The sequence below is a fragment of the Mesocricetus auratus genome, unplaced genomic scaffold (genome assembly GCF_017639785.1).
Source record: "Mesocricetus auratus isolate SY011 unplaced genomic scaffold, BCM_Maur_2.0 Super-Scaffold_100008, whole genome shotgun sequence".
NCBI classification, from domain to species: domain Eukaryota; kingdom Metazoa; phylum Chordata; class Mammalia; order Rodentia; family Cricetidae; genus Mesocricetus; species Mesocricetus auratus.
The window spans coordinates 43,835,845-43,862,781 of NW_024429192.1; the positions used below are offsets into that span (position 1 = coordinate 43,835,845).

General features: G+C 38.2%; 1 protein-coding gene across 1 annotated transcript in view; it reads right to left on the reverse strand.

Moving 5' to 3' along the window:
* The window catches only part of Morc1 (MORC family CW-type zinc finger 1), a 167,369-nt gene that overhangs the window by 66,634 nt on the left and 73,798 nt on the right, over window positions 1-26,937 (reverse strand). The window contains exons 13-14 of the mRNA XM_040750317.1: window positions 25,802-25,945; window positions 21,551-21,705 (exon numbers count right to left, since the gene is read on the reverse strand). Of these exons, the coding sequence (XP_040606251.1) occupies window positions 21,551-21,705; window positions 25,802-25,945 (299 nt within the window). The remainder of the gene's footprint in view (window positions 1-21,550; window positions 21,706-25,801; window positions 25,946-26,937) is intronic.

Consider the following 26,937-nt stretch of genomic DNA (forward strand, 5'->3'; position numbering starts at 1 on the left):
CTCAACTGAATGTTTTCCTTTATAAGAGTTGCCATGGTCATGGTGTCTCTTCACAGCAATGGAAACCCTAATTAAGATACCAACCAAATGCAACTTTAGGAGGAAAGTTTATTTAGCTTCCCCTCCTGTGCCATAGTCCAACTCTGAGGGAAATCAAGGCAGGAACTCAAGCAGGAACCTGGAGGCAGGAAATGAAACAGAACCATTGAGGATGTTGTTTACTGGCTGGCTCCCCATGGCTTGCAAGATTTGCTTTCTTATATAATTCATAACCACCTCTCTTGGGGTGGCACTTCCCACAGTAAGCTAGGACCTTCCCTGTCAATCATTAATCAAGAAAATGCCCTATAAACTTGCTTTATAGGCCAGCCTGATGGAGGCAGTTCCTTAAGTGGGGGTCTCTCTTCCCAGATGACTGTAACTTGTATAGGGGTGACAAAAAATAACAGAAGGACCCAATGAATCAAAGATGAAATCATAAAGAAATTAGAAAATACTTATGAACGAATGAAACAAAAAATGCAATATGCTGACATTTCTGACAAGATAAAAGCAATGTTATGAAAGAAATCACAACTACATGTGCTCATGAGAAATTATTATCTCTCCAGGTGGTGGTGGCAGCATATACCTTTAATCTCAGCACTCTGGAGACAGAGGCAAGTGGAGCTCTGTGAGTTCAAGCCAACCTGGTCTACAGAGTAAGTCCCAGAACAGCCAGAGCTATGCAGAGAAATCCTATCTCAGAAAGAAAATAACAATAAATAAAAGACAAACAAGCAAATGATGATTTCAAGTCAAAACTCAAACTTTAAAATACAAAAACTAGAGAAAAGAGTCAACTAAACCTAAATCTGACAGAAAGAAGTAAATAAAGATCAGATAAAAGATGAACTAAATAAATAATAAGAAAGAACATCAATAAAAGTTTTGGTTTCAAAAAATTTAAATGACTGGCCAGTTTGCTAGATGGACTAAGAAAAAAAGAGAAGAGATTCAAGTCATTAACATAACGAATGAAGAAAGGGACATGACTTTCAATTCCATAGAGAAAAAAGGTACTTCTATGAGCAAAGACATAGAAGTAAGTTGGAAATGTACATGTAATAGCCAAATCTCCCAACAGAACATCTGAAGAGACTTATGATGAGTACAAAATTTGAATCTGTAACTAAGAACAGGTCCTGGAACTGGTGCTTGCTTCAAGGTTTCTTTTTCTTTTGCTGTGATAACATACTATGACAAAAGCAACTTTAGGAAGAAAGAGTTTGTTTTAGCCCAAATTTTAAGGTCCTTCATAGCAGAGACATGAAGGCAGCAGGGGCTCAAAATAGCTGGTCACATCACATGCCCATGAAGGTTCTAGAGCAATGAATGCCTGTCTCAATGCAGCATTCTGTTTCCCCCTGGGGAGTCTAGGTTCCTGTGCCCAGAGACTGGTTCCATGCACACTTAATAGAGGTCTTCCATATCAATTAAAGTAATCAAGATAACGCCCCATAGGCATGACCAGAGGTGTATCTCCCAGGGGTTTCTAGATTCTTTCAAGTTGAAAAGTGACATTAACATTAGATTTATTCAAAGAAAAACTAACACGAAGCCTTCTCAAACTTTTCTTTAAAAGCACCAACCATCCTGAAGAGACAGAAAAACTCCTTTGTAATTCATTCTATGAAGGAGGCAGTACCTTGATGCCAATTCTATAACAAAGTACTACAGAAAAGGAAAATTGCAAGCCAATATTCTCCTGTCATAGATGCAAAGATTTTCAATAAAATACCAGCAAACTGAACTGAACAGCATATTAAAAAGGATATATGTCACAATCAAGCAGTATTTATTCCTAATTCATTGTGCAATGTGAATGTACTACAGTAAAATGATGAGGGGGAAATGAATTGCACAATAATTTCAAACAATGCTGCAATCTGTGAAAGATCCAGCATCCATTCATGATTTAAAACAAAAGAAAAAAGTCACTCAAATAACTAGGTTGCATAACCTCAGTGTAATAGTCACATATGAAAAAGCCAAGACAAACATTAATAATGTCAAAAAACCTGCAAGTTTTCTTTAGGATCAGGAATATAGCAAAGGTACTGGCTTTTACACTTCTATTAAATCAAGTACTGGATATCTTAGCTACAACAATTAGGCGAGAAAAAGAATAAAGGTATTCAAGTGGAATGAACAAAGTAAAATGGTCTTTCCATCTGGTATAAACTTAGTATGTAGAATACACTATGTATGCTGGAAACCTATTAGAACAAGTAAACAAACTGAACAAAATACAATAGAAGAAAAAAATCATTGTCCACAAATTGGTTAAAATTTTATAGACAAAGGACAATACCAAAAGGAAGTTAATAGATTCCTGGTCTTCTTCTCCACATGCGTGGCCAGTCACTTCAGGGGAATTCCCACAAGGAGAGGAAGAGGCTCTTTCTACACCCACTGGAAGAAGTGATGGGATAGAGACAATATAATAACACACTCAGCAACAGAAAAACAAATATGACACCACCAGAGTCTAAAGATTCTACACCAGCAATGCCTGAACACCCTAATGCAGATGAAGCAGAAGGGAATTACCTTAAAAACACCTTCATGAAAATGATAGAGGCCCTCAAAGAGGATATGAGAAAATCCCTTAAAGAAATGGAAGAAAAACAAGCCAAATAATCCAACAAATGCAAGAAAGGGAGGAAAACACAAAGCACAAATTACAAGAAACAATTCAAACAGTGCAAGGGTTGAAAGCTGACGGAGAGATAATAAAAAAGCCACAGTCTAAAGGAAAGTTGGAAATAGAAAAACTGGGGAAACGGTCAGGTACTGCAGATGCAAGCATAACCAACAGACTACAAGAGATGGAGGAGAGAATCTCAGGTGTTGAAGACACACTAGGAGAAATACAGTCATCGACCAAAGAAAACTTAAGTCCAATAAATCCCTAACAAAATATCCAGGAAATATGGGACACCATGAAAAGACCAAACCTAAGAATAATAGGTATAAAAGAAGGTGAAGAAACCCATCTCAAAGGGGCAGAAAACATATTCAACAAAATCATAGAAGCCAGCCCAGACTACTATACCCGGCAAAGCTCTCAATTACTACAGATGGAAAAAAAACAAGATATTTCATGACAAAACCATATTTAAACAATACATATCTACTAATGCAGCCCTACAGAAAGTTCTTGAAGGAAACCTCCAATCCAAAAAAGTTAACTACAATCAGAAAAACATAGGCAATTGATAATCCCACTTTACAAACAGCCAAAAGAGAAGAGGTGTGGAAATCCCCATACAATTCCACCAGCAACAACCATTCCAAAAGAAACAAGAATGAGCAATCAAAGGTCATTAATATCCCTCAATATTAATGGTATTAAGTAGCCCATAAAAAGGCACAGGCTAACAGAATGGATTCAAAGACAGAATCCATCCTCCAGCTGCATACAAGAAACACACCTCAGCTTCAAAGACAGACACTACCTCAGAGTTAATGGTTGGGAAAAGATTTTCCAATCAAATGAACCCCAAAACCAAGCATATTCATCACAGAAGAAATCCCCCAAGTTGAAGTCTCAATTCTGAACATCTATGCCCTGAACACAAAGGCATCCACATTCATAAAAGAAACATTACTAAAACTCAAACCACACATTAAATCTCACACAAGTATAGTGGGAGACTTCAACACCCCACACTCACCACTAGACAGGACTACCACACAGAAACTTAACAAAGAAACAAAGGAACTAATAAAAGTTATGCCCTTATTGGATTTGACAGACATCTATAGGACATTCCACCCAAACACTAAAGTATATACCTTCTTATATTAAACCTCAATAGGTACAAAAAATTGAAATAACTCCATGTATCTTATCAGACTACCATGCTTTAAAGTTAGAATTCAACAACAATACAAATTGCAGAAACCCTACAAACTCATGGAAATTGAATAATGCACAATTGCACCACTCCTGAATCAAAGAAGAAAAAAAGAAATTAAAGAATTCCTAGAATACAATGAGAATGAAAACACAACATATCCAAACTTTTGTTTGTTTGTTTGCTTGCTTTGTTTTTGAGACAGGGTTTCTCTGTATTGTTTTGGAGGCTGTCCTGTAGACCATGATGGCCTTGAATTCACAGAGATCTGCCTGCCTCTGCCTCCAGAGTGCTGGGATTAAAGGCGTGTGCCACCATGCCCGGCCATACCCAAACTTATGGGACACTTAGAAAGCAGTGCGAAGAAGAAACTTCATAGCAGTAAGTGCCCACATAAAGAAACTGGATAATAGTCACACTAGAGAATGAAGAGCACAACTGAAAGCTCTAGAACAAAAAGAAGCAAACTCACTCCAGAGAAGTAAGTGCCAGGAAATAATCAAATTGAGGGCTGAACTCAATAAAGCAGAAACTAGGAAAACAACACAAAGAATCAATGTAACAAAGAGTTGGTTCTTTGAGAAAATCAACAAGATAGACAACCTTTATTCAAACTCACAAAACAACAGAATGTGAACATGCAAATCAACAAAACAGAAATGAAAAGGACATAACAACGGACTCTGAGGAAATCCAGAGAATCTTCAGGTCATACTTTGAAAACCTGTACTCCACAAAATTCCAAAATTTACAGGAAATGGACAATTTTCTGGATAGATACCACTTGCCAAAATTAAATCAAGAATAGATGAGCAATTTAACCCCTAAGGAAATAGAAACAGTCATCAAAAGTCTCCCAACCAAAAAAAGCTCAGGTCCAGATGGCCTCAGTGCAGAATTCTACCAGAAATTCAAAGAACAGCTTATACCAATTCTCCTCAAAGTAGTCCATGCTTATACCAATTCTCCTCAAAGTATTCCATGCAATAGAAGGGACTTTTGCCAAACTTTTTTTATGAGGCTTCAATAATGTTGATACCCAAGCCACACAAAGACACAACTAAGAAAGAGAACTTCAGACCAATTTGATTCATGAACATTGATGCAAAAATACTCAATAAAATACTGGCAAATCGGATCCAAGAAAACATCAGAAAAATCATCCACCATGATCAAGTAAGTTTCATCCCAGGTATGCAAGGATGGTTCAACATATGAAAATCCATCAATGTAATCCACCATATAAACAAGCTGAGAAACAAAAATCATATGATCATCTCACTAGATTCTGAAAAAGCCTTTAACAAAATCCAACACCCCTTCATGATAAAGGTCTTGGAGAGATCTGGGATAACAGGAACATACCTAAACATAATAAAAGCTATATACATCAAACCAACAGCCAACATGAATCTAAATGGACAGAAACTCAAAGCAATTCCTCTAAAACCAGGAACAAGACAAGGCTGTGCATTCCCTCCATACCTCTTCAACATTGTACTTGAAGTTCATATGTCATAGCCAGAGCCATATGACAACAAAAGGAGATCAAGGGGATACAAATTGGAAAGGAAGGGGTCAAACTTTGATATGATAGTTTACATAAGTGACCCAAAAAACTCTACCAGGGAACTCCTACAGCTGATAAATACGTTCAGCCAAGTGGCAGAATGCAAGATCAACTCAGTAAAGTACAAGATCATTCAACAGGTAGAAGACAATGTTTTAAATAAATTTTGCTATATATAGTAGGGCTACTGATTTTCTTGAGCTGAGAAAGAAATCAGAGAAACATCACCCTTTACAATTGCCACAAACAACATAAAATACCTTTGGGTAACTCTAACCAAACAAGTGAAAGACCTGTATCACTTTGAGTCTTTAAAGAAAGAAATTAAAAAGACACCAGAAAGTAGAAACATCTCCCATGCTCTTGGATAGGTAGGATCAACATAGTAAAAATGGCAATCTTGCCAAAAGCAATCTACAGATTCAATGCAATCCCCATTAAAATCCCAGCACAATTATTCACCGACCTTGAAAGAATAATTCTCAACTTTATAAGGCAAAACAAAAGACTCAGGATAGACAAAACAACCCTGTTCATCAGGGCAAGATCTGGAGGCATCATCATCCCTGACTTCAAGCTCTATTATAGAGCTATGTTCGTGGAAACAGTTTGGTATTGGCGCAAAAATAGACAGGTACACCAATGGAATCGAATGGAAAACCCTGATATTAACCCACACACCTATGAACACTTGGTTATTGACAAAGAAGCTAAAATTATGCATTGGAAAAATGAAAGCATCTTCAACAAATGGTGCTGGCATAATTGGATGCTGGCATGTGGAACACTGCAGATACAAAGTCTATTGCCATGCACAAAACTTTAGTCCGATTGGGGGCAGAGGGGGAGATAGTGGGGAGTGAGCAGGCGTGGAGGGGAAGGAGAGGGAGCTGGGACTGACATGGGAATCAAGCTTGTTTCTGAATTAAATATATAATAAAAAGTGCTTAAAAAGAAAGTTGAGTGGATAGAGAAAATGTGGTACATTTACACAATGGAGTACTATTCAGCGGAAAAAAAACAATGGAATCTTGAAATTTGCTAGCAAATGGGTGGCACTAGAAGAAACCATCCTGAGTGAGGTAACCCAGTCACAAAAAGACAAACATGGTATGTACTCACTCATATATGGATTTAGATATGAATCAAGGGAGTGCCAGCCTACAATCCCCAGCCAGAAAGTCTGGGAAACAGAACCTTCATCCAGTGACTGATGGAAGCAGAAGCAGATACTCACAGATAAACACTGAACTGAAGTTCTGGAATCCAGTAACAGAAAGGGAGAACTAATGAACAAAGGGGTTAAGACTGGGCTGGTTTAACCCACAGAAACAGTTGACCTAAACAAAGGATAGCTCTTGCACCCCAGATTGATGGCTGTGTGGAAAGCATGGGACTGATCCAGACCCCTCTAAATGTGGGTGTCAGTGGGGAGGCCTCGGTAATCTATGTGGTAGTATTTATCCCTGGCGTACAAATGGACTTTAGCTGCCCATCCCACAATGAGGGATGCTCTCTCAGCCTGGATTCTTGGGGGAAAAGCCTATGCCCTGTCCTGGATGAAATGACAGACTCTGGAGAGCCTCCCTGTATGGCCTCACCCTCCCTGGGGATCAGAATGTAGATTGGGTGTGGAGTGGGAAGGGAGAGGGAGCTGGGATTGACACGTGAAGCAAGCTTGCTTCTATCTTAAATAAAAAAGGAAGAAAAAAAGAAAGTTAATAAACTATCTAATTTATAATAAATAGTATCAAAAAGAGTAAAATATTTAGGAACAGTGAAATATTAAAATCTTTTAAATGAAAGCTATAAAACATTTATAAAGAATTTGAATAAGATATAAGTAGAGAGAGATAATATTTACATACTATGAGATTTAGGAATGATTCCAATATTCTCCCAGAGATCTATATATTATTTAACCCAGTTCCAAAGAAATGCCAATGTCTTCTTTTCCTAAACAGAAAAATCTATCTAGTCAAAATAATCCAGAAAAAGAATAAAGTTGGAGAACTCATACTTCCTAACATCAAGCCTTACTAACACTGAGTAATTTAAACTCTAAACAAATGTAGCATGGACATGAGGATAGACATGTAAGACAACAGAGTCCAAACACTCACACACATGTTCAAATCATTTCTGGTGAAAGTACAAGATCATTCAACAGGGAGAAGACAATGTTTTAAATAAATTTTGCTAAGTAAACTGAAATCTACATGTAACAGAATGACCCTGGACACTGAACATCACACAGAAAAATGAACTCAAGATGGGCATAAATGTGAGGTGTAAAATGATGGCACCATAAGATGAAACTGCATGATAAAACTTCACAACAACAACAAGAACAACAGACTTCACACAACATTGGACTGGGCTTCATCTTAGATATAACACAAAGGTATTGACAACAAAATAAAAAAAACAGACAAAATGGACTTTGTGAAATGTTTCTCAGAAACACTCCCAGTAAGGTAAAAAGGCAGTCAACAGAACACAATAAGATATTTGTGAACATATATCTGAAAATGGACTAATATACCTATTATATATAAAGGTCAAAGTTCAACAAAAGCAAACCCAATTATAAAAAGACAAAAGGAGCAGGATATGGTGGTTCACTTCTGTAATATTGATACCTAAGAGGTTGAATCTAGAGGGTCACTGTAAGCCAGCCTGGGCTCCATAATGTGTTCTCAGCACTTAGACATTTCAAAGAAGGCATACAAATGGTCAATAAACACATTAAAAGAGATTCAATATCTTGATCATCATGGGAATGACAAAATCATGAGACACCTGCCCAAGACTCTATTTCACCCATGAGGGTAGCAACCGAGCAAAACAAAACAAATCTAAAAACCAGTAAGCGTTATAGAGGATGTGGAGAAACTGTAACCCATGCACTGTAGTCAGAATGGAAGATGGTAAATAGCACAAACCATCATGGAAAAAATACACTATGTCTTCTTACAACCCGATAAAATTATCAAATGCCCCAGAGATTGTACTTTTAGACCTATAGGGCAATGTAAGCTAAAACTAACAAGCTGAGATTTATCTCACATCTGCTAGAATAAATACTACCAAGAAAGTGAATGATAGCCAGTGTATACTTTTAAGTTCAGGAGTCAGAGGCAGGTAGATGAGAGTGAGTTAAAAGGCAGACTAATCTACACAGTAAGTTCTAGGCCAGCCATGGATAAATAATAAGAATGTTTTTTTCTTTTTAAGTGAAAGATAACAAGTATTTATGAGAAAGTGTAGAAAGAAGGAAAGCCTGTACATTTTTTGGTGGGAATCCACGCTTTGTACAGCCAATATATAAAATGAAAGAGGTGGCTCAAAAAATTTAAAAATAGAACTATGATATGATCTTAAATCTCACTTCAGAATATATATATGAAATAAATTTAATATCTTGAGTAGTCATTTCCATTCCCACATTTATTACATCATTATTCCCAAAACAGGTATGACATGGAATCAATCTAAGTGTCCACTGACAAAGGAGTGGTTTAAAATACACAGAAAATATACACATTTGACACTGAAAATAAAAGAAGTAAATCTTGTATTTGCAATAGCATTGATATACATTGAGGGCATTAAGACAAATAAACCAGGCACAGAAAGACAGACATCATATGGTCTCATGTATATGTAGATCTACAAGAGTTGAGTTCATGGGAACAAAGGGTAGAATAATGATTGTAAGAGGTTTAGGACGAAGTTGGGAAGATGCTGGCCAAGGCCACAAAACATCAGTCATTAGGAATATGCTCAAGAGGTCTACTGCACATCATGGTGACTATAATAACAAAGGACTTCAGAACTGCTGAGAGAACTTGTACAAATGTCTACAGCAGCATCATTCACAATAGATCAGGTGGAGAAACTCCAGTGTATACAAAGGAGTAAGCAAGACATAAGTATGTAGCCAGTCAGAAAAAATAAAGGACATCCTGACACATGCTCCAGCATACATGAATCTTGAAGATACAGTTAAGTATACGAAAGAAGTCACAAAGGACAAATACTGTAGAGTTGCCTTCATGTTGGACACTGAGACAAACTCACAGAAAGAGAGTAGTAGATAGATGAGAGGGTGGAAGTGAGTTATTGTTTCCTGACAATTGACTTTCAGCTTTAGAATCAGGAGTGTTTGGAAGTGAAAACAGATGGCAGTGGCAGCTACACAGTATTACGTATTTACTGACATTAGCTTGTACATAAAAATGGTAAAGACGATAAATATTGTTACATATATTTTACCATAGTAAAGGGGGGTTATGAAAGAGACTTACAGACACACATGTTACAGTTGTACTGCATCTGTCATCTCTCAAAATGTCACTTTCCCATAACCACCATTCTCGAGGAAAGCTACGCTGTTTAACGCAGCATGGCTTTAGCAGGCAGCTTAGCATCCTGCAGCAATGCTACTGCTGCTGCTCCTGACAAGATACCTTATTAACCTGTTTGAGATAAAATAAAGGTAAAATAAAGTCTCTGCCAGAAAACATTAACAACTAACTTGAAAGATGGATGTCCATGGTGATCTCCACCATAAACCTTGCAAGAGTGGGAAAACCAGGAGGTTAAGGGCACAGAGCAGATGCTCCAGGCTGGGTGACATTCTCTTCCCTGCTCTGTGATCACAGTCACCCTTCAATATTTAACACCTCATGTCTCTTTCACTTTCTGCCTCTGCTCCCTGCTGGATGGTGAAATATTAGAAGATATTGTCTATGCACAGTATCATGACTACAGTACCTGAAATACAGAGCTGAATGGCTTCACATTTTTAAATAGCTACCTGACTTATTCAGATTATTGAATATATAATTAGACAACTGAAGTCCACCTTCCCTAAATGTTTCTTAGGGATTACATCATACTGAATCTATTTATTACTTAAATACAAACTACATAATTACTTCTTAAAAGCTGAAATGGGAATTTCAGTAGCCCAGACATGTGAAGACCGGACCAAACAGAAGACACAGGAATATACAAGGCTGGGATCAGGCCAGTGAAATGGCTCATCAGTAAAAGAGCTGGAGTTTGGTCCCTGTGACCCACATTGTGGAAGGAGAGAAAAGATGCCAGAATTTGTCTCTGACCTTCATCTGTGGCCTGGCCTGGCCTATACAAACATAAGAAAGAGATCAAGGCAAAGAAATCAAGGGGATTTTTGAGGAGTTAAAACAGTTCCCACTAACTCCTGGTGCAGTCTCAACCATTTTCATTACACAAAAGCCATTCCAGCGGAACAACTTGCATCTGTGGCCATCAGAATAAATTCGCTATGGGCTGGATTCTGGAGATGAGGAAAATGTGCTCATAAGCAAGAAGGCCCGGGAGATCACAGGACAGGAAACATCTCATTTTCTGTTTTCTTTAATGCTCACACAGTCCTCAGGGATTTATACAGCTAGTCTGATGCTTTTCTCTTCAAAATCCACATTCTCCAAAGTGATGGTGATAGTTGATGTTAAAAGTTGCACATGTACTGACATTTCCAAACTGTATCTGCAGGTAGCAGGCTCAGAGTTTGCACTTACAGGAATTCTTGTCTAAGCCAGTCTGGCAAGAAATAAGATAAGTAACAATAATGGATGTTCAAATACATGGCTTACTAACTCATATTTATGTTTGTGCATCTTAATGAAAGTGTTAAATTTTCCCTTTGCATGTAACTCAGAGGCTAAAACTAAAATTTCATAATGTAAAAAGTAATTCCTTTCTCAAAATACATTTATTTCCAGCCACCAATGAACTATACCATGTTGATGAATCACAACTGATTGACTACAAAATTATTATCACTTTAGCATAGTTAAACTAGACTGATATAAAACTTCCACTTACTTCTGTGAAGACTAAAAGGCCAAAAGCTCACAACTAACACTCAGAATTACACCACTTTTCTTTGGATATATTTGCTTCCCTGATTGTCTCTAAAATATGAAACTTAAAGTTGTACATTCCTAAGTCAGGCACAATAACACAGATCTACAAATCCCAGTTCTCACACACGCAAAGCAAGAATATCTTGACTTCAAGGCCAACCTGGGCTATATTAGCCCTGCTCCAAAACAGCAGAAGCAGCAACAACAAACGCCTAGACATGATAATTAGTTACTTCCAATTGCTGTGATAGAATATCATGACCCAAAGTGAATTACAGAAGAATTTAGTTTGATTTATGGTTCCAGAGCACTCATAATGGCAACAAGCAGTCAAAGCAAGAAGCTGAGAGACTGCATCTCAACCACACAAAAGAAACAAAGAGAACAAGAACTGGAAAGTGAAGCTATATATAAGCTCTCAAAGTCCACCCTTACTGATGTACTTCCTCTAGCAAGGGCATGAATCGCCTAAAGGTACCATAACTTGTTCCAAACAGCACCACCAAGCAGGCACCAAGTACACCATTACATGAACCTATAAGGACATTTTTCATGACAACAGTGATGATATCCTAAGGCATCTTAGCATCCTATCTTCTAATGGATCTTGTCATGGGTCTTCTTAACTGCACCTGTCTCTCTTTTCCCCACTTAGTAGGTTATTTTTCTAGCAGGACTCTCTTCACATTACTTAGAATACAGGAAACCTGATAAGTGATTTCATAGGCCCACTCACCCAATTAGAAATAACAAGCATCTTGAATTTAATTAGCTCTACCATACTGGTCTCCCTGTGTAAGCCAGTCTGGCTTTGAACTCACAACCCAGCTGCCTCTGCCTTTGGAGTGCTGGCATTATAGGATGACCACCATGCTCAGCTACAAGAATCTAATTTATATTTTTTGTTGATACAATTTAATTCTGACTGAACTGGTTTTTCACCTGACTAGAGAAATTAATATTTTTAAGTAAAGATTTTGTGTTATGTATTTAAGGTATAACAGAATATGATGTGGTGTGCTATATGTAAATAGCATAAAGGTTACTTTGGTGCAACAAATGAAAACAACCAGCATCTCACGTGGATACCCTGGCACTCCTGGCATTCCTTTAAGCTTTATTTTGTAGCAAAAGCAGCTGAAATCTACTCACATAACATGACAAAAAGAGCATAAACCACTTATTTTAGTGCCTATGGTTCCTATGAAGAATATCACATCTGTGATTGTGCTAAGTCCAAAGTCCTTATCTACAACTTGATTTCTTCACTAAGGTGATCATTAGTTAGCAGTTTTGAAGTCTTGATCTGGGCATGGCAGTAAAAAAAAAAATCAGACTTAAAAATCAAGCTATTAAATTCTAGGTAAAACAAGGAGCCAGAATCTTAGTGCTTTGTTTTCAAAGTGAGATCCTCAGATGCAGTTTGTGAGAGGTAGTTTTATTTCACTGAAGAAATGAAAAGAATCACATTTATCATAATGCAAGTTCAGTTGGTGGTGGCAATTCCAGTCACCCAACAAAAGCTGTGCAGTGGTGAGAGGTTAAGGTGTGAGTTTTGCTTGTTTGTTCACTTGTTTAGTTGGGATTTTTTGTTGTTTTTCCAGCAGAAGCCACTCTGGTGAACTCCTGAGTTGTTGTTATTCACTGGAAGCAGAAGTGAAGTTAACAATTGTAGATAGAGTATGCATTCCATTTGGACAATCTACCAGCATGTCCTCTGTCTAGGTATTTTAATTATCTCCTACTGCTCTCACACTGTGTTTTCATTCACAGAAATTTTTAGCAGCAGAAAGTTCTGTTGTTTCTCTGTCAAATAGTAAAATTACCAACTAGTGTGTATCTGACAGGAAGTTAGTTATTTCTTTTTCATTGGCTTTAAAAATCACTATGAAATGTAGTTTGCTCATATTCTTTGCCCTAGCCCAAATCTCCTAGATCTCCTACTCCTTACCACCCACTTCATGTTCTTTTTCTTTATGTTTCTCTCTCAAAGCAACCCAACAATAAAATAATAATAATGATAATAAAAACAAGTCAATCCAGGCCAACCAAACAAAAAAAGCATACAAAAGACATAGAGTCTAGTTCATGTTGGCCAACTACTCCTGAGCACAGTGCCTGACCTAGAGTGTGGCTGATGTACCCAGACTCCATTGGAGAAAACTGATTTTACCTTTCCCCAGAAGTGTCAATTGTAAGTAGATTCTTACTAGGGTAGGACCTTGTGTCTACTTCCCCTTCTTGCTGGGATTTTTGTTTGCTTTGAGCCTATGAAATTTTGTGTATGCTGTCACAGTTTCTGTGCGTCCATATGTCATCAGCCCTGTTAAGTCTAGAAGCTGCTGTTTCTTTGAAGTCATCCATCACTCTGACTCTTCTTTTTGCCTCCTCTTATGCCAAGATCCCTGAGCTACTAGGCAAAGGGTTTGATGAAGACATCTGATTTGGAGCTTAGTGTTCCAAGGTCTCTCATTATCAGCACATTGTCTGCTTGTGGGTTTCTGTGTTAACCACCTGTAAATGTGAGTTTTCTGTCCAGCAAGTCCCACAGTCCTTGAGCCCCAAATAAGCACAAAGACACTATATTAATTATGAAACTGTCGACTGATGGCTTGTTTTTTATTGGTTAGCTCCGTCTTAATTATTAACCCATTTCTATTATTCCGTGTATTTCCACATGGTCTTATCTTACCGGAGAATGCCAGACCTGCAACTCCTTTGCCTGATGCATGATGACTGTTCAGCATCTCTTCAGAGAAGAGAGCGATTTCCTCTTTGTCCCTGCTTATATCCTGATTTTGCCCAGCTACATCACTTCCTGTCTGGCCAATCAGCCAATCAGTGTTTTATTCATTAACCAATAAGAAAAACATACATACAGAAGAACATTCCCCCATCAACCACCATTTGTGGAGGGTTGAGCAAGACACAGAACATTATGTCATTGGAAGTCACTTTGTTGCTATGTTCATTTAGCAGAATAATAAGAATAGCTTTTTCCTTAGGATCATGACCTATTTAGCCTTAGGTTCTAGTTTAGCTGTATCAAGCATTGGTTCTCTCTCATGGAGTGGGACTTAAATCCATTTTTTTTCCCAAAAAGTGCTTGGTTGCTACCATAATATTTATGCCACTGTTATATCTTTCAGACAATTGCTATTATAGGTCACAGGGTTTGTAGCTGAGTTAATATGATTGTTTTTCTTCTCTAATAGCATACAAATTACCCCCAGCACCATAAATGCTAATCGGTATGGGTGAAGCTTCAAATGGCGCACCAGATCTGTTTCTTCATGTTCCATGACATAAGTAAATAGGTGTCTTCAGCAATAGAGGTTAACTGTTAGGTTGTGGGGCCTTTCTCATTGACAATATGGCCTATAATGTATCAGGGTACCTAGGGGACTCCTTTGATTCCTTTGGTCATCAACTCAATGAGATATAACCCATTCCTAGAACTGAGGATTTTATTTGGTAGCATAAGACTGGAGACTGTGAGTGAATGATAGTGAGTGACTCCATTTAAATCAGGAAGATTTTTGATAGAATTATTAGAGTTAATAAAATATAAAATATGATAGAATTAGAATGTGTATTGCTTGGAATTCTATGTAATTTGAGATTAATCATACACTACTAGTATCTTTAAATGAGAAACAAAAAGGAAAAAAAAAGAGACAAGTAAGTACACATTCCTGCCTCTCAATATAAGATGGGGTCTAATAATGCCAGGTTGTCTGAAGACGACCTTGAGCTTCCTGATTTTCTTGCCTTTACTTCCTAAGTGCTAAAATTACAGGTGTGAGCCATCTTACCTAGTTCATGCAATACAAGGGATTGAAACCAGGTCTTTGTTCTAAGGTATTCTATTACTGAGCAACATGTTTCTAGGAAGAGCCCTCTTAACGGAGTAAAACACATCTAAATCACATCTGATTGCGCTTCTGGTTCAAAGACTGCCACTTTACAAAAACAAAGCAAAACTGGAATAGAAAAGAATATCAAATAGGAACACTGTGAGCAAATTCTACACTCTGTGAAAACCACAACAGAACAAAACAAGTTCTATCTGGAAACAAACTTCAAGGATAAATAAAGGGGTAGAAGCAGGTGTAAAAGGGGAAGAGTCCTAATGATTATACTAAGATAGAAAATAATTTATAAATATGGATAGTGTGTTGGACAGCTTATCATACTGTGAAAGTACTGAAATTTTCTGGTATGGTATCTGCACTGTGGTTTTAAAGGACACTTATTATTAGAAATACATGCTAGAGTACTCATGGATATAATTACAGAATTTCCTGAATTATGCTTTTCACAATCCAAATGGTTGAAGAGATTAAAATAGAGTTGAAATCAATTTCTCCACCAGTTGATCATTGTCAAGGCTAAATGAGAGGTTTATTGAATTTCCGTGTAATTATCCTTATCCTACTTTTGAAATTCTCCTGGTTTTCCTTGGCCTCCCATAGCTACTGGGACTCACAGACTGGCTTCTAAACAATGCATTCTCATTCTCTTCTGAGGTACCCTGCCTTACTTGCAGAAGGCCACTTTCTTGATGCATTGTCCCATGGCCTTTGTGTGCACCTGTCCCTGTGGTCTCTGCCTTTTTGCAGATGGCCACCTTCTGGTGTATTCTTCCACAGTCTTTTCTTTTACTGTGTCTGTCCCTGGAGTCTCTTTGTGTGACTAAACTTCTTACAAAGACCCTGGGCCTGTTAGCATAGAATAGAGTCTATGCTAACAATTCCATCTTAACCTAAGTATTTTTTAAAGGCTCCATCTTCAAAAACAGTCACACACTCAGGTACTACGAGGAAGACTTCAAAATATGAATTTTAGAAGGACACAATTTAACCCACAACAGTATATTAAAAATTAAAGATATTAATAGAATACAATAAAGTCAAAATAAACATGTAAATCTCATAACTTCATAAAGAAAATTCCAAAGATATGAATTGTTTCTTGGCTTAGTTCTTAAAATTGTCTCATGTTTTCACATTTTTTGTTTATACAGGCCTTCTCACTATACATGTCCCAGAAGGTTATAGCAGTTCATTTTCCTTGTAGTGAGGTTCCAACATCTCAGAAACTAAATTGCATTAATAGTGACAGCTATGCCCAGGTAGGAGAGTATCTATGTTTTAAGAAAATATTCACCCCTAAGGATATTACACTTCACTTTCAAAATTAAGCAGAGTTTGGAAATTGTTCTGATTTATGCCACAACCTAATTATGAAAATTTGTAATTGAAGTCAGCACCCCATATGTCTGTTTTCACCTCAATGGAGACCATTTGTCAAGGCCCTAATGCTTGTCTTTTTCCATCTTATGCAAGAGGATTTACATGAAATCATACAGAATATTGTAAGATGATGCTCCAGCTATAAGTCAGCAATAGATAAAACCCCTAACAATTCAAATGAATGTGGCCAAGTAAGGGGATAAAGTTTAATGGTAGTAAATGTACAACTGTATGCTGGGCACTAAAAATGCTTACTTTCAGAAAGATGAAAATATATGTAACCCTGGCTTTATATGAACTCACATTAATTTTTTGTTAAATTTTTCAGTTGGCAATAAATACACTGAGGGTCACGAATGGGCTTACCAATAGTTAACACAACAACCACTTCAAAGAAACAAATGATCCTGCTTCAGTCAAGTCTGTGTCTACTTCCTCTAAACCATATTCTTCCACGTGGTACTTCACAATGTAAGTGCCAGAATGATAGAACTATTGAGTTCTGTCCACATGAAGAATAACAATGGATTTGGAGCCATTGGTAAAGGCAAAACAAGGCTAAAGAGAGATGCGATTTGTCTTCAAGGATCTTAAAGGCTGACAAGTGATAAGACATTAAGCCTATCTCCCACGGCTTAAAATGGGAAGAGTCAATTTAGTCTGTCCACTCTTATTTGTCCTTCAGAAATAATCACTTCCTGGGGGAAGCATTTCCTAGCCTAAAGACTGGAACTTTCCAGACACTGGCTGTGGCTTCCCTTTTCATTCTTCTGTACTAGGCAACAATTCTGTTTCTAATTGTTTGACAGAGCAGGTTAGTCCTGTGTCTTAGTCGATCTGGGTTGTATAGACTGGGTGACTTCTAAGCATTGGAAATTTGTTTTTTTCAGAGTATCGAAGGCTGCCAAGCCCGAGAACAATGCACTGAGAGATTTGGAGCTGTGGTCTCACCTCCTGGCCCAGGCAGGGTGCCTTCCCACTCTACCGTCACTTGCTTCTTTTTATAATATTAATCATAATCCTGGGGCCTCTGCTCTCATGACCCTAAAGTGCCCTCCTCCCAATCCCATCCTCTTGGGGAGTCAGGGTTTCAACTTATTAATGTGGGGTGGCTGCAATATTCAGACCACATCAACCTACTAGATTAGAGGTTACTAGACAAGAGTAGACCACGTTTGATTGGTCAGCTCTAGAACACTCACCTCTAACATGGAAGATTAAATGAAAATAAACACTAGAAAACTGAAAAAGTATACACACATTTCAAATACTTTGATACTGAGATTCACAGGCAGCCTGAAGAAGTAACACGTTTGCTTCAGTAGAGGTCATGTCTCAGGGCTAAGTAACAGTGAGGTTGAGGGGATGAATGTGACTAGACTATGCAATTTTCAGGTTCTTTATTAACTAAGAATGTATTGAATTTTGTTGGGAAAGATTTTGTTTATCACATAATAGATTGTATTTTAACAATCCGTTCCATTCTTATCTATTTTAGAGATGTAATAACACATTCTACATAATAGATTCCATCCGACCTCAAATGTCATTTGATGTTTCACCCCGTGATTCCTAACTTCCTCTCTCCCTACACAGAGCTGATGAGTAACAATAGCACTATTAGGATACAGAAGACTTCAGGAAACAGCAGCCAACAGTGAGGTGAGGTCAGCCTTGGAGAAAGCTGTTTTTGATATCCTTAGGATCCACTGTGCCAAAAGCAAATGCAGATTTGGTAAATGACACAAAGTCATTCCCTCTGCATGCCTCTTTCTGCTGATTTGAATCTTTCACAAGGGCCCAATTTTCCATAGGAACAGATCAGATTTACAGCAAACACAAAGATTGCATCTTTTATTTATAAGTTTAAAAAAACCCTCTCAAATACTTTTCATTAAAACTGTGTGCCCTGTTGTACTGGGTCTAAGAGTATTAGTCAAGCATTACATGACTTTTGCTATTCTGGTGAAGGTCAGAGTGCTCTTAAGTTACCGAAACTATCAGGTCAGACCTCAGTGACTGAATTCCAGTTTATGATGGAATTTAGGGGACTATATAATACAGAAACCACTGCCCATGTTGGCTACCATTCTCCTGTTCTGTCTACCTTCCAGGAAGCCTTTTTCCTTATAAAAGTATCCTCCAAGCATGGGGTTACAGTGGGGGCTCTGCAGGCTCTCCCATGTATTAGCTGTACGGCCGTGGACAGCTGCCAGCTGCCTTTTGTTCTCAGGGTGATGATGGCAACAGCAGCAGGTTTAAAGCTTCGGAAGCACATGCATGTCAGAATAAACATGGTCACTACTGGCAAAAATAATAATAATAATAATAATAATCGGCAATTTACAAAAATGCCGTCTGCCTATGTCAGTGATCATGAGATGGAAGTGCGTTTGGGAATTTTTTTATGATTTTTTTAATTTAAATTAGAAACAAGCTTGTTTAACATGTCAGTCCCAGTTCCCTCTTCCTCCTCTCCTTACCTGCTCCCACCGACCCCCTAACCCATCCCCTTTCTTCTCCCCAGGGAGGGTGAGGCCTTCCATGGGGGATCTTCAAAGTCTGTCACATCATTTGGAGCAGGGTCTAGGCCCTCTCCGTGTGTCTAGGCATTTGAGAATTTTACAAACAAGATCACACTTAAATTTTTTATTTAATTAAAATATAATTATATATTTTATCTTCCTTTTTTCATGTTATGTACCATCCCAACTCCCTCCTAAATCTGCAGGGTCTCCTCTTCTTTAGCTATTTTTGTTATATACAGATGAATAAATATATAAATACAACCTGTTGAGTCCTTTCAGTGTCGCTTGCATATACATGTATATGTTTCTAGAGCTGATCACTTGGTATTGAGCAAACAACTCTGTATTGTTTTTCTATCTTATTTCAGTGTTCTACATATCTGTTTTTGTGTGAATACCATGTTATCATTATAGCTCTATATCTTAATATGATATACTAATTATATTATAAATATAATGCAATAAATCTAGGACAACAAAAGATAAACAATAAATCTATCCCTAAATTAATTCAGACTGTCATAGAATTAGAAAAACAATGCTACTAACTAATATTAATAAAAACAGATACATTATTTTGAACCATATTACATCACTTGAGAGGATTTTGAAGGAAAGTGGGGGACAGATAGAATAGGGACGGAATAACAGAGTTGATGAGGAGAAGTGACAAGTGACAGCAAGACAGGACTGTTGAGAGTGCATACACACGCCAGGCCAAGAAGTGGAGGGAGTGCCACACTCAACAGGACCAGAACAACCCACATATGCTGGTGAAGATATCTCTATGACCTTTCAATGTATGCTAGTTCCTTCTGAGAACTTCATCCCTTACTACAAGGCTAGGGGGCTAAGGGCTGTATCACTGAGAGGATATGAAGAGAACAAGAGCCCCACAATTTCAAATGTTCACTGCTTTCATTTTGTATGCTGTTAACACTTGAAAACCAAGGAGCACATGCTTGACTTCTATTTCACTCCATTTATAATGATGATTACATTTGTATTTATATCTTTCTATGTTTTCTAAAGTGTTAAGAAGAACATGTCGTTCAGTGTAGTGATGCCTGTGTCTAGTAGAACTTTAAGCATGTCTTTGAGAGAGAGAGATGTATGATATGGATGCTGCATAGACCGACTATGACACTAAGACACCTAGTTAGGGCGCCAGTCAGTTCTGTTGTCCTATGAATTCCCGCATCCTTACCTCTGTTTCATTGGCGAGGAATTTTCAATGCGATCACAGTGAGTACACAAGAAAAGAAAACACTCTAAAAAGTAGAAAACACTCTATTTCAAGTGGAGTAATAATGACATCTTAAGATGTCCCGAGGGTAGAAGATGATTTGATATCCTTTTATTATTTATACTTCAAACCAATCACTGAACAGATTCACAGTAGCTAATGTGTTTCCTTCTCATAAATGAAGCGCTGTCTGCCGAACTTAAAAAGCATTTGTGTAATTAACAGCAAGTCACTGTCCAAATATCTCTAGGAAGCGAGGTGATACAGGTGAAATTTTCAAGATGACTGGTGTGTGCCTTTTAAGTTTCCAAACATTATTTTTAAGTGAAATGTTTGCAGTATTAGTATTCTCAGCAAGCATTGGATCTACAGAATACCATGTGACACATCTACAGTCACGCAGATTGATGTGTATTATTCCATGGTATGAGATAACAAGAGATTATCAGGTCTATGTGTGATTATGTGCTCCCAGACAATGGAGCCTCAGGGGACCCTCTGAGGGTTTCCCAATCTCTTGGGAGCTGTCTTCTGCCTCCCTCTGCCATGATCCGCTACCACAGCACACTGATTGCCCTCCTCTTGCAATTTCTAATCTGATTTTATGTACATATGTGGGGGGGGGAGGGAGGGAGAGGGAGAGAGTGACTGTGTGTGCGTGTGTGTGTGAGAGAGAGAGAGAGAGAGAGAGAGAGAGAGAGAGAGAGAGAGAGAGAGAGAGAGAGAGAGAGAGAGAGAGAGAGGGTTTCATTATTTAGCCATGGGTTACCAGCAATGGGCTGGACTAGATGTCAAAGAGATCCACTTGCCTCTGCCTTCCAAGTGCTGGAACTAAAGGTATGAGCCATGATGACCACAGGTGTTCTGTTTTTCATGTGATACTCTGTGGAAGATAATGCAACTGGCTGCCTTTTCACTTCTATTTATTTTGATTTTAGACTGCCAAGGATGGAACTAATAGCTAAGCAAGGGTTTCATCACTGAGTCACACCCCCAGTCTTTCTCTTATGTTTTGAAAGCAGAAGCCCTTTGCCACACTTTGGGTTACTGGCTACTTAAATCAATATAATATTTTCAGCTGCAAAGAAAAACACAAGTTGAGCCCTCTTACAATAACCACGGAATACTCACTGATCCCGGTGTCCTTACAGTACTGGACCAAGTACTGTCCCATGACCTTTAGTAGATGGTTATATGCCTGGACATTGAGGAATTCTTGTTTATTATGGGATGGCTCCATGATCTCCAATGGGATGTTCACAATTCCAATCACGCCTGCACCAAGTCTGAAGGAGTAAATACATGTATGAACTCTGTAAAGTTTGGCTAAAGAAAGAGAAAAGGTAAACATCAAATCTTCCACAAATAAATCCATTGCCTTGGTATGGACCATATCAAACTTATTAAGTGATCTCAAAGATATTTCATTCATGGTGATTTCTGATGAGTTTGCTGGTGTCCTACAATGCCACCTTAGTACGTTATTGATCTATTGACAATATTCTTTCCACACCTCTTACTTACATGGAGAGTCAGAGTTGGCAGAAAAGGACAAATTTTTAGCTAAAACATCGGTAACACTAGTGTCTTCTTGCAGTGACCTGGGCTGGTCCTCTTATGCTTGATACTGGACAGAGAGAACCACTTTCTTTGTCTCCACTGCATCTGTTGGGTTACGTGTCTCATCATTACAGTGGTCCTTGGGGTGTTCACTGAATTCTACCAAGGGAACACAACAGGCCCAGAGGGTGATGACAGGTATCTAATTATTAATCTGACATGCAAAGGTTTCTTGGTTCTTTTCTTCTGTTTTTCTATGGCCATAGGATATACATCCTCATGGGATATTTTGATTCTTGACATCACCGGATTTGGGGATAAGCTTCCCATGTTACAGAACACCACAGATTGGTTCCCCCTGCTCTTGCTGTAGCACATATCATACTTTCCCAAACTGAGACCACTAACAACTTTGTGTTTCACAACTTTCTTCACCTACCCTGTCTCCCTTCATTCCTCATTCTGTAAATCTCAATTCGTTTCGCACAGAAGGCCTGATGTGACTTCCTTGTTTAGTTTCCTGCCCTTTTCACGCAACACTCCTTTATTCATTTATCCATATATTCATCCACAAGGTTATTCAAAGTTAGCACCTGAGCCTGCTCCAGAAACTAGGAACTTTTACAAGAGCAAGAAAGACAAGGTCCCTGATTCTTGTTCACTGAAGAATGGCGAGCATGGCATTAGTCAATAGACAAATGTGCAGGACCATTTCACATGGTGGTAAGTGGTTTTAGGAAAATAAAGTGGGTGCTAAATTATGTGAAAAGTGACAGGTGGGTGTGACAGTAGGGCCCAATTTCACTTTGGTACTCAAGGAAGGAACTTTAGCACTTATGCCTGAACAGCATGCCCGAGGCCAACAGTCAGAAGATCTAAAGACAGTGTGTTTAGTAATACCAACTGCTAAGCTTACTGCTTTAGGATTTTAAGCAAAAAAGCCAACTAAGTTGAATTTTAAAAAATCATTCTGCAAGTTAAAAAAAGAACTTAACTATCCCTACTAGCAGATGACACAATCCTGTGCTTCAAGGAATCCAAAGATTCCACCAGAAAACTCGCAGGCCTTAGAAATCCTTCCAGCAATACACCAAGATACAAAGTTGACCATACCAAAACAAAAAACAAAAAAAAACAAAAAAAACCAGTAGCTTGTGTTTGCATCTTTTAATGTTTTATTTGCACATATTAATTATACATAATGACTTAATACCTTTTTTAAATGCCAATAATGGGGAGGGATCCCATTTACAGTATCAAAAAATTAGAATAAACCTAATATCTAAAACAGGAAATAAAAGACTTCTACAATGAAGTCTTTCAGACACTGAAGAAAGAAACTAGAGAGCAAATATCCCATGTTCATGGACAAGGATAGTTAATATTTGGAAAATGGTTACATTACTAAATATACAGATGCAATGTAATCCCTATCAAAATTCCAATAATATTTCACACTAAACTAGAAATTCATATGGAAGCAAAAATATCCCCCCAAATTACTAAAACAATCCTTAGCAAAAAAAAAGTGTAAGAAGATCACAACGCTGAGGTATTACAGCACCATACTCAAAAACAGCATGGTACTAATACAAAAAACAGACCTGTGGACCAACAGGATAGAATGGAGGATCCAGAAACAAGCTCACACAATCACAGCTATCTCACTTATGGCAAAGCTGTAAAAAAATGCATGCTTCACAAAAGAATCGTGCCCAGAAATTTGGATTAAAGATTGAAACTAGATCCATACATCCCACATGACCTCAAAATTAATTAAAAATGGGTCAAAGATCATAATCTAAGGCCTGAAACTTTACAACTGCTAGAGAAAACCAGAGAAAAACTCCTCAAAATATAAGCAAAGGAGTGGATTTTTCTGATTAGGGTTCCAATAGCATGGGAAATAACCCCAAGATTTTAAGTGGAAATACAAAACTAAAAAGCTTCTGCACACGAAGGCAACAATCATGAGAGTATAAAGAGACCACCTACATAGCAAAAGAAATATTTGCCAGTTGCATATCAAACAGGGGATTGACATCCAGGACACATAGCTGCAAAAACCAAACAGCATAAAACCAAATCATACTGTCAATAATTGAATGAATGAAGCTGAAAAGAATAAAGTCAAATAACCAAAACATATTTGAAAAGGTGTTCGGCATCATTAGCCACCAGGGAAATAGAAATTAAAACTGTTTGAGATTTTATCTCACTCCAGTCAGAGTGTCCATCATCAAGAAAGGGAAGGACAGCAAACACTGATAAGGATGTGCACAAAGAAGACGTTATTCACTGCTGGCAGAAACGCAACCTTGTGCAGCCATAATGGAATTCTGCACAGAGGTTCCTCATGACATCGAAAGCAGGGCTATCACATGACCCTGCTCTCTCATTCTTGGGTATCTACCTAAGAGTCACTGTCAACGTACCCCACAGATGCTTATACATCCATGTTTACTACTATACTGGTCAATACAACAGGAAATGGAGTCAGCCTAGCTGTCCATCAATAGACTAGTGGACATAGAAAATGTCAACCATAGGAAAGATGAAAATATGACATGGGAAGGAAAAAAGTCCATGCAACCAGAAACCATTATGCTAAGAGAAGCAAGTCAGGCTCAGAACAACAAATAGAGCCTATATTCTCTATTTTTAATTTGAATTTACATATAGGTTATGTGTGTGTGTGTGTGTGTGTATGTGTGTGTGTGTGTGTGTACAGATGAATGTACTTATAGGTCACAGAACTAGAAGAAGCATCATGAGAAGCCAGGAAGAGATCTTAAGAAAAGAATGAAATAGAACGGGGTGCTGGAATACATGTGATAAGAAAGGAAAAAGACAGACTCACTAGGTGGTGGTGGGGAGAAAAGGAGTTAGCTGAAAGGGGAAGAAAGCATGGCATAGGGGGAAGGGGATGAAAGAAAACAAAATATAATGACACACAAGTATGAAGATGCCATGATGAAACTGGTTACTTCGTATGTTAACCTTAAAACTAATAAGAAAGAAATATTGTTCTCACTGCTAGTGCACAGTTTTGAAGGGCACTCATGATCCCCCTGGACCTTGCTGTCTGCAGAGCTTAGTGCAACCCAGGCACATGATACTGCCACACACCTGCTTTTGCCTGAGCAACGAATAAAGAGCTAGTTCCCTGAGCATGATGAAGCAAGAAAACCAAAGCCCCATGACTCATTCCACCACTCTTGAACATCTTGACTGACTGTCCTTTTCTACAGTGTCTCTGTCTTTTGTCTTTTTGATTGTGAGACTGGCCTTTAATAGCTGGACCAACTCTCCATTTCTCTATGATGTCTCTGTAATATTCCACATAACTGTCAAAGCAATGGTACTTTAGCACCAGAATACATTATTCTAGAATCTAAACAAACTGGAGATGCTTAATAATATATATCCATGCAGGTAACTGACAAGAGCTGCAAAATCTGTAATAGGTTTCCCTACAAAATTAGAGTTTGGGCTTTTCCCCCTCTGCTAACATTTCTTTAATTTGTATTATTTTTTAATTGTTAAAATACTAGAAACCTGAAAAGATGACATAAGGGATTGAAAGACACAAGAAAATGCATTGGAAAAAGTATCTTTCCCAAAATGTGAGTTTCTTCTGAGATTCAGCACACAGGGTCATGTGATTATAAACTAGGCAGATTAATTCTTGCATGGGAGGAAGGGTAAGTGGCACACAGGACACCTGCTTGTGTCATGATGCATCACTCATTGAGCACCACAGACAGGAACGGATTGTGGCCTCTCTGTGCCGCTTCTGAATTGAGAAACAAGCTTACTTACAGGGACTTCATTTTCAGCTGAGGACCAACCTTCTCGTGCATTTTGATCAACCGGTTATTGCTGTAAATGAACATTCCAGCTTGGTTTTGGTCTTCTACATGCACTCCAAAGAACAGGGAGAGTGTTTTTGCTTTCCTTAATGCACTAGAATTGTATTTAGAAAGGCAGTTCAGAAGTGTCCTCTTAAGGCAAAATATAAAATTTATAAAGGCATCTAATAACTAAACTCAGAATACAGATAGCAAAAGAATGACCTATAACATGCTGGATATTTTACAAAACCTGGTGGATGTAGCTGATATTTATATATATCCAAGTATTATATATATGCAAATTACTATACAGGTCAAGCACAAGCATTCATTCAAATATAAGTCTTCTCATTTAAACCTAAAAGGGCCAGAAAGATCTCTGTGTTCTCTGGTCTAACTCATGTATGACAGTTGTAGTAGTTAGGTTTCTTTGAAGGAACAGAATTTATAGGATGGTTAGAAAGGTGATGTCAGCTGAGGAAGAATTCAATAATCAAGTAGATACAATGACCTGTTTCGTGAGGAGTCAGCCTCTTTCCCTAGTCACCCCATCATTAACTGGTGGACCCATGAACAAAGCAGTCATGGTGGCAGAGATGGAGGTTATGTATGGGCTCAACAACATGGTCTTTCACTTACCAAAGTTGACCTGGCTACAGCTGCTGCTGAGTGCCATATCCGTCAACAGCAGAGACAAGCACTGAGCACCAGACATAGCACCATTCTTCAGAGTGACCAGGCAGCAACCTGATAGCCCCCTGAACGTGGGTGTCAGTTAGGAGGCCCTGGACAGTCTATGGGGCCTCTGGCAGTGGAACCAGTATTTATCTCTAGTGCATGAATGGACTTTGGGAGCCCATTCCCTATGGAGGGATACTCTCTCAGCTTAGATACATGGTTGAGGCCTAGATCCTGCCCCAAATGATGTGACAGACTTTGATGATCCCCCATACGAGGCCTCATCCTCCCTGAGGATAAGATGGAGGGTAGGATGGGGAGTTGGTATGGAAATGGGAGGATGGGAGAGAGAGGGAACTGAGATTGATATGTAACATAAGATTGTTTTTAATTTAAATAAAAATTAAATTAAAAAAGGAAGATGAT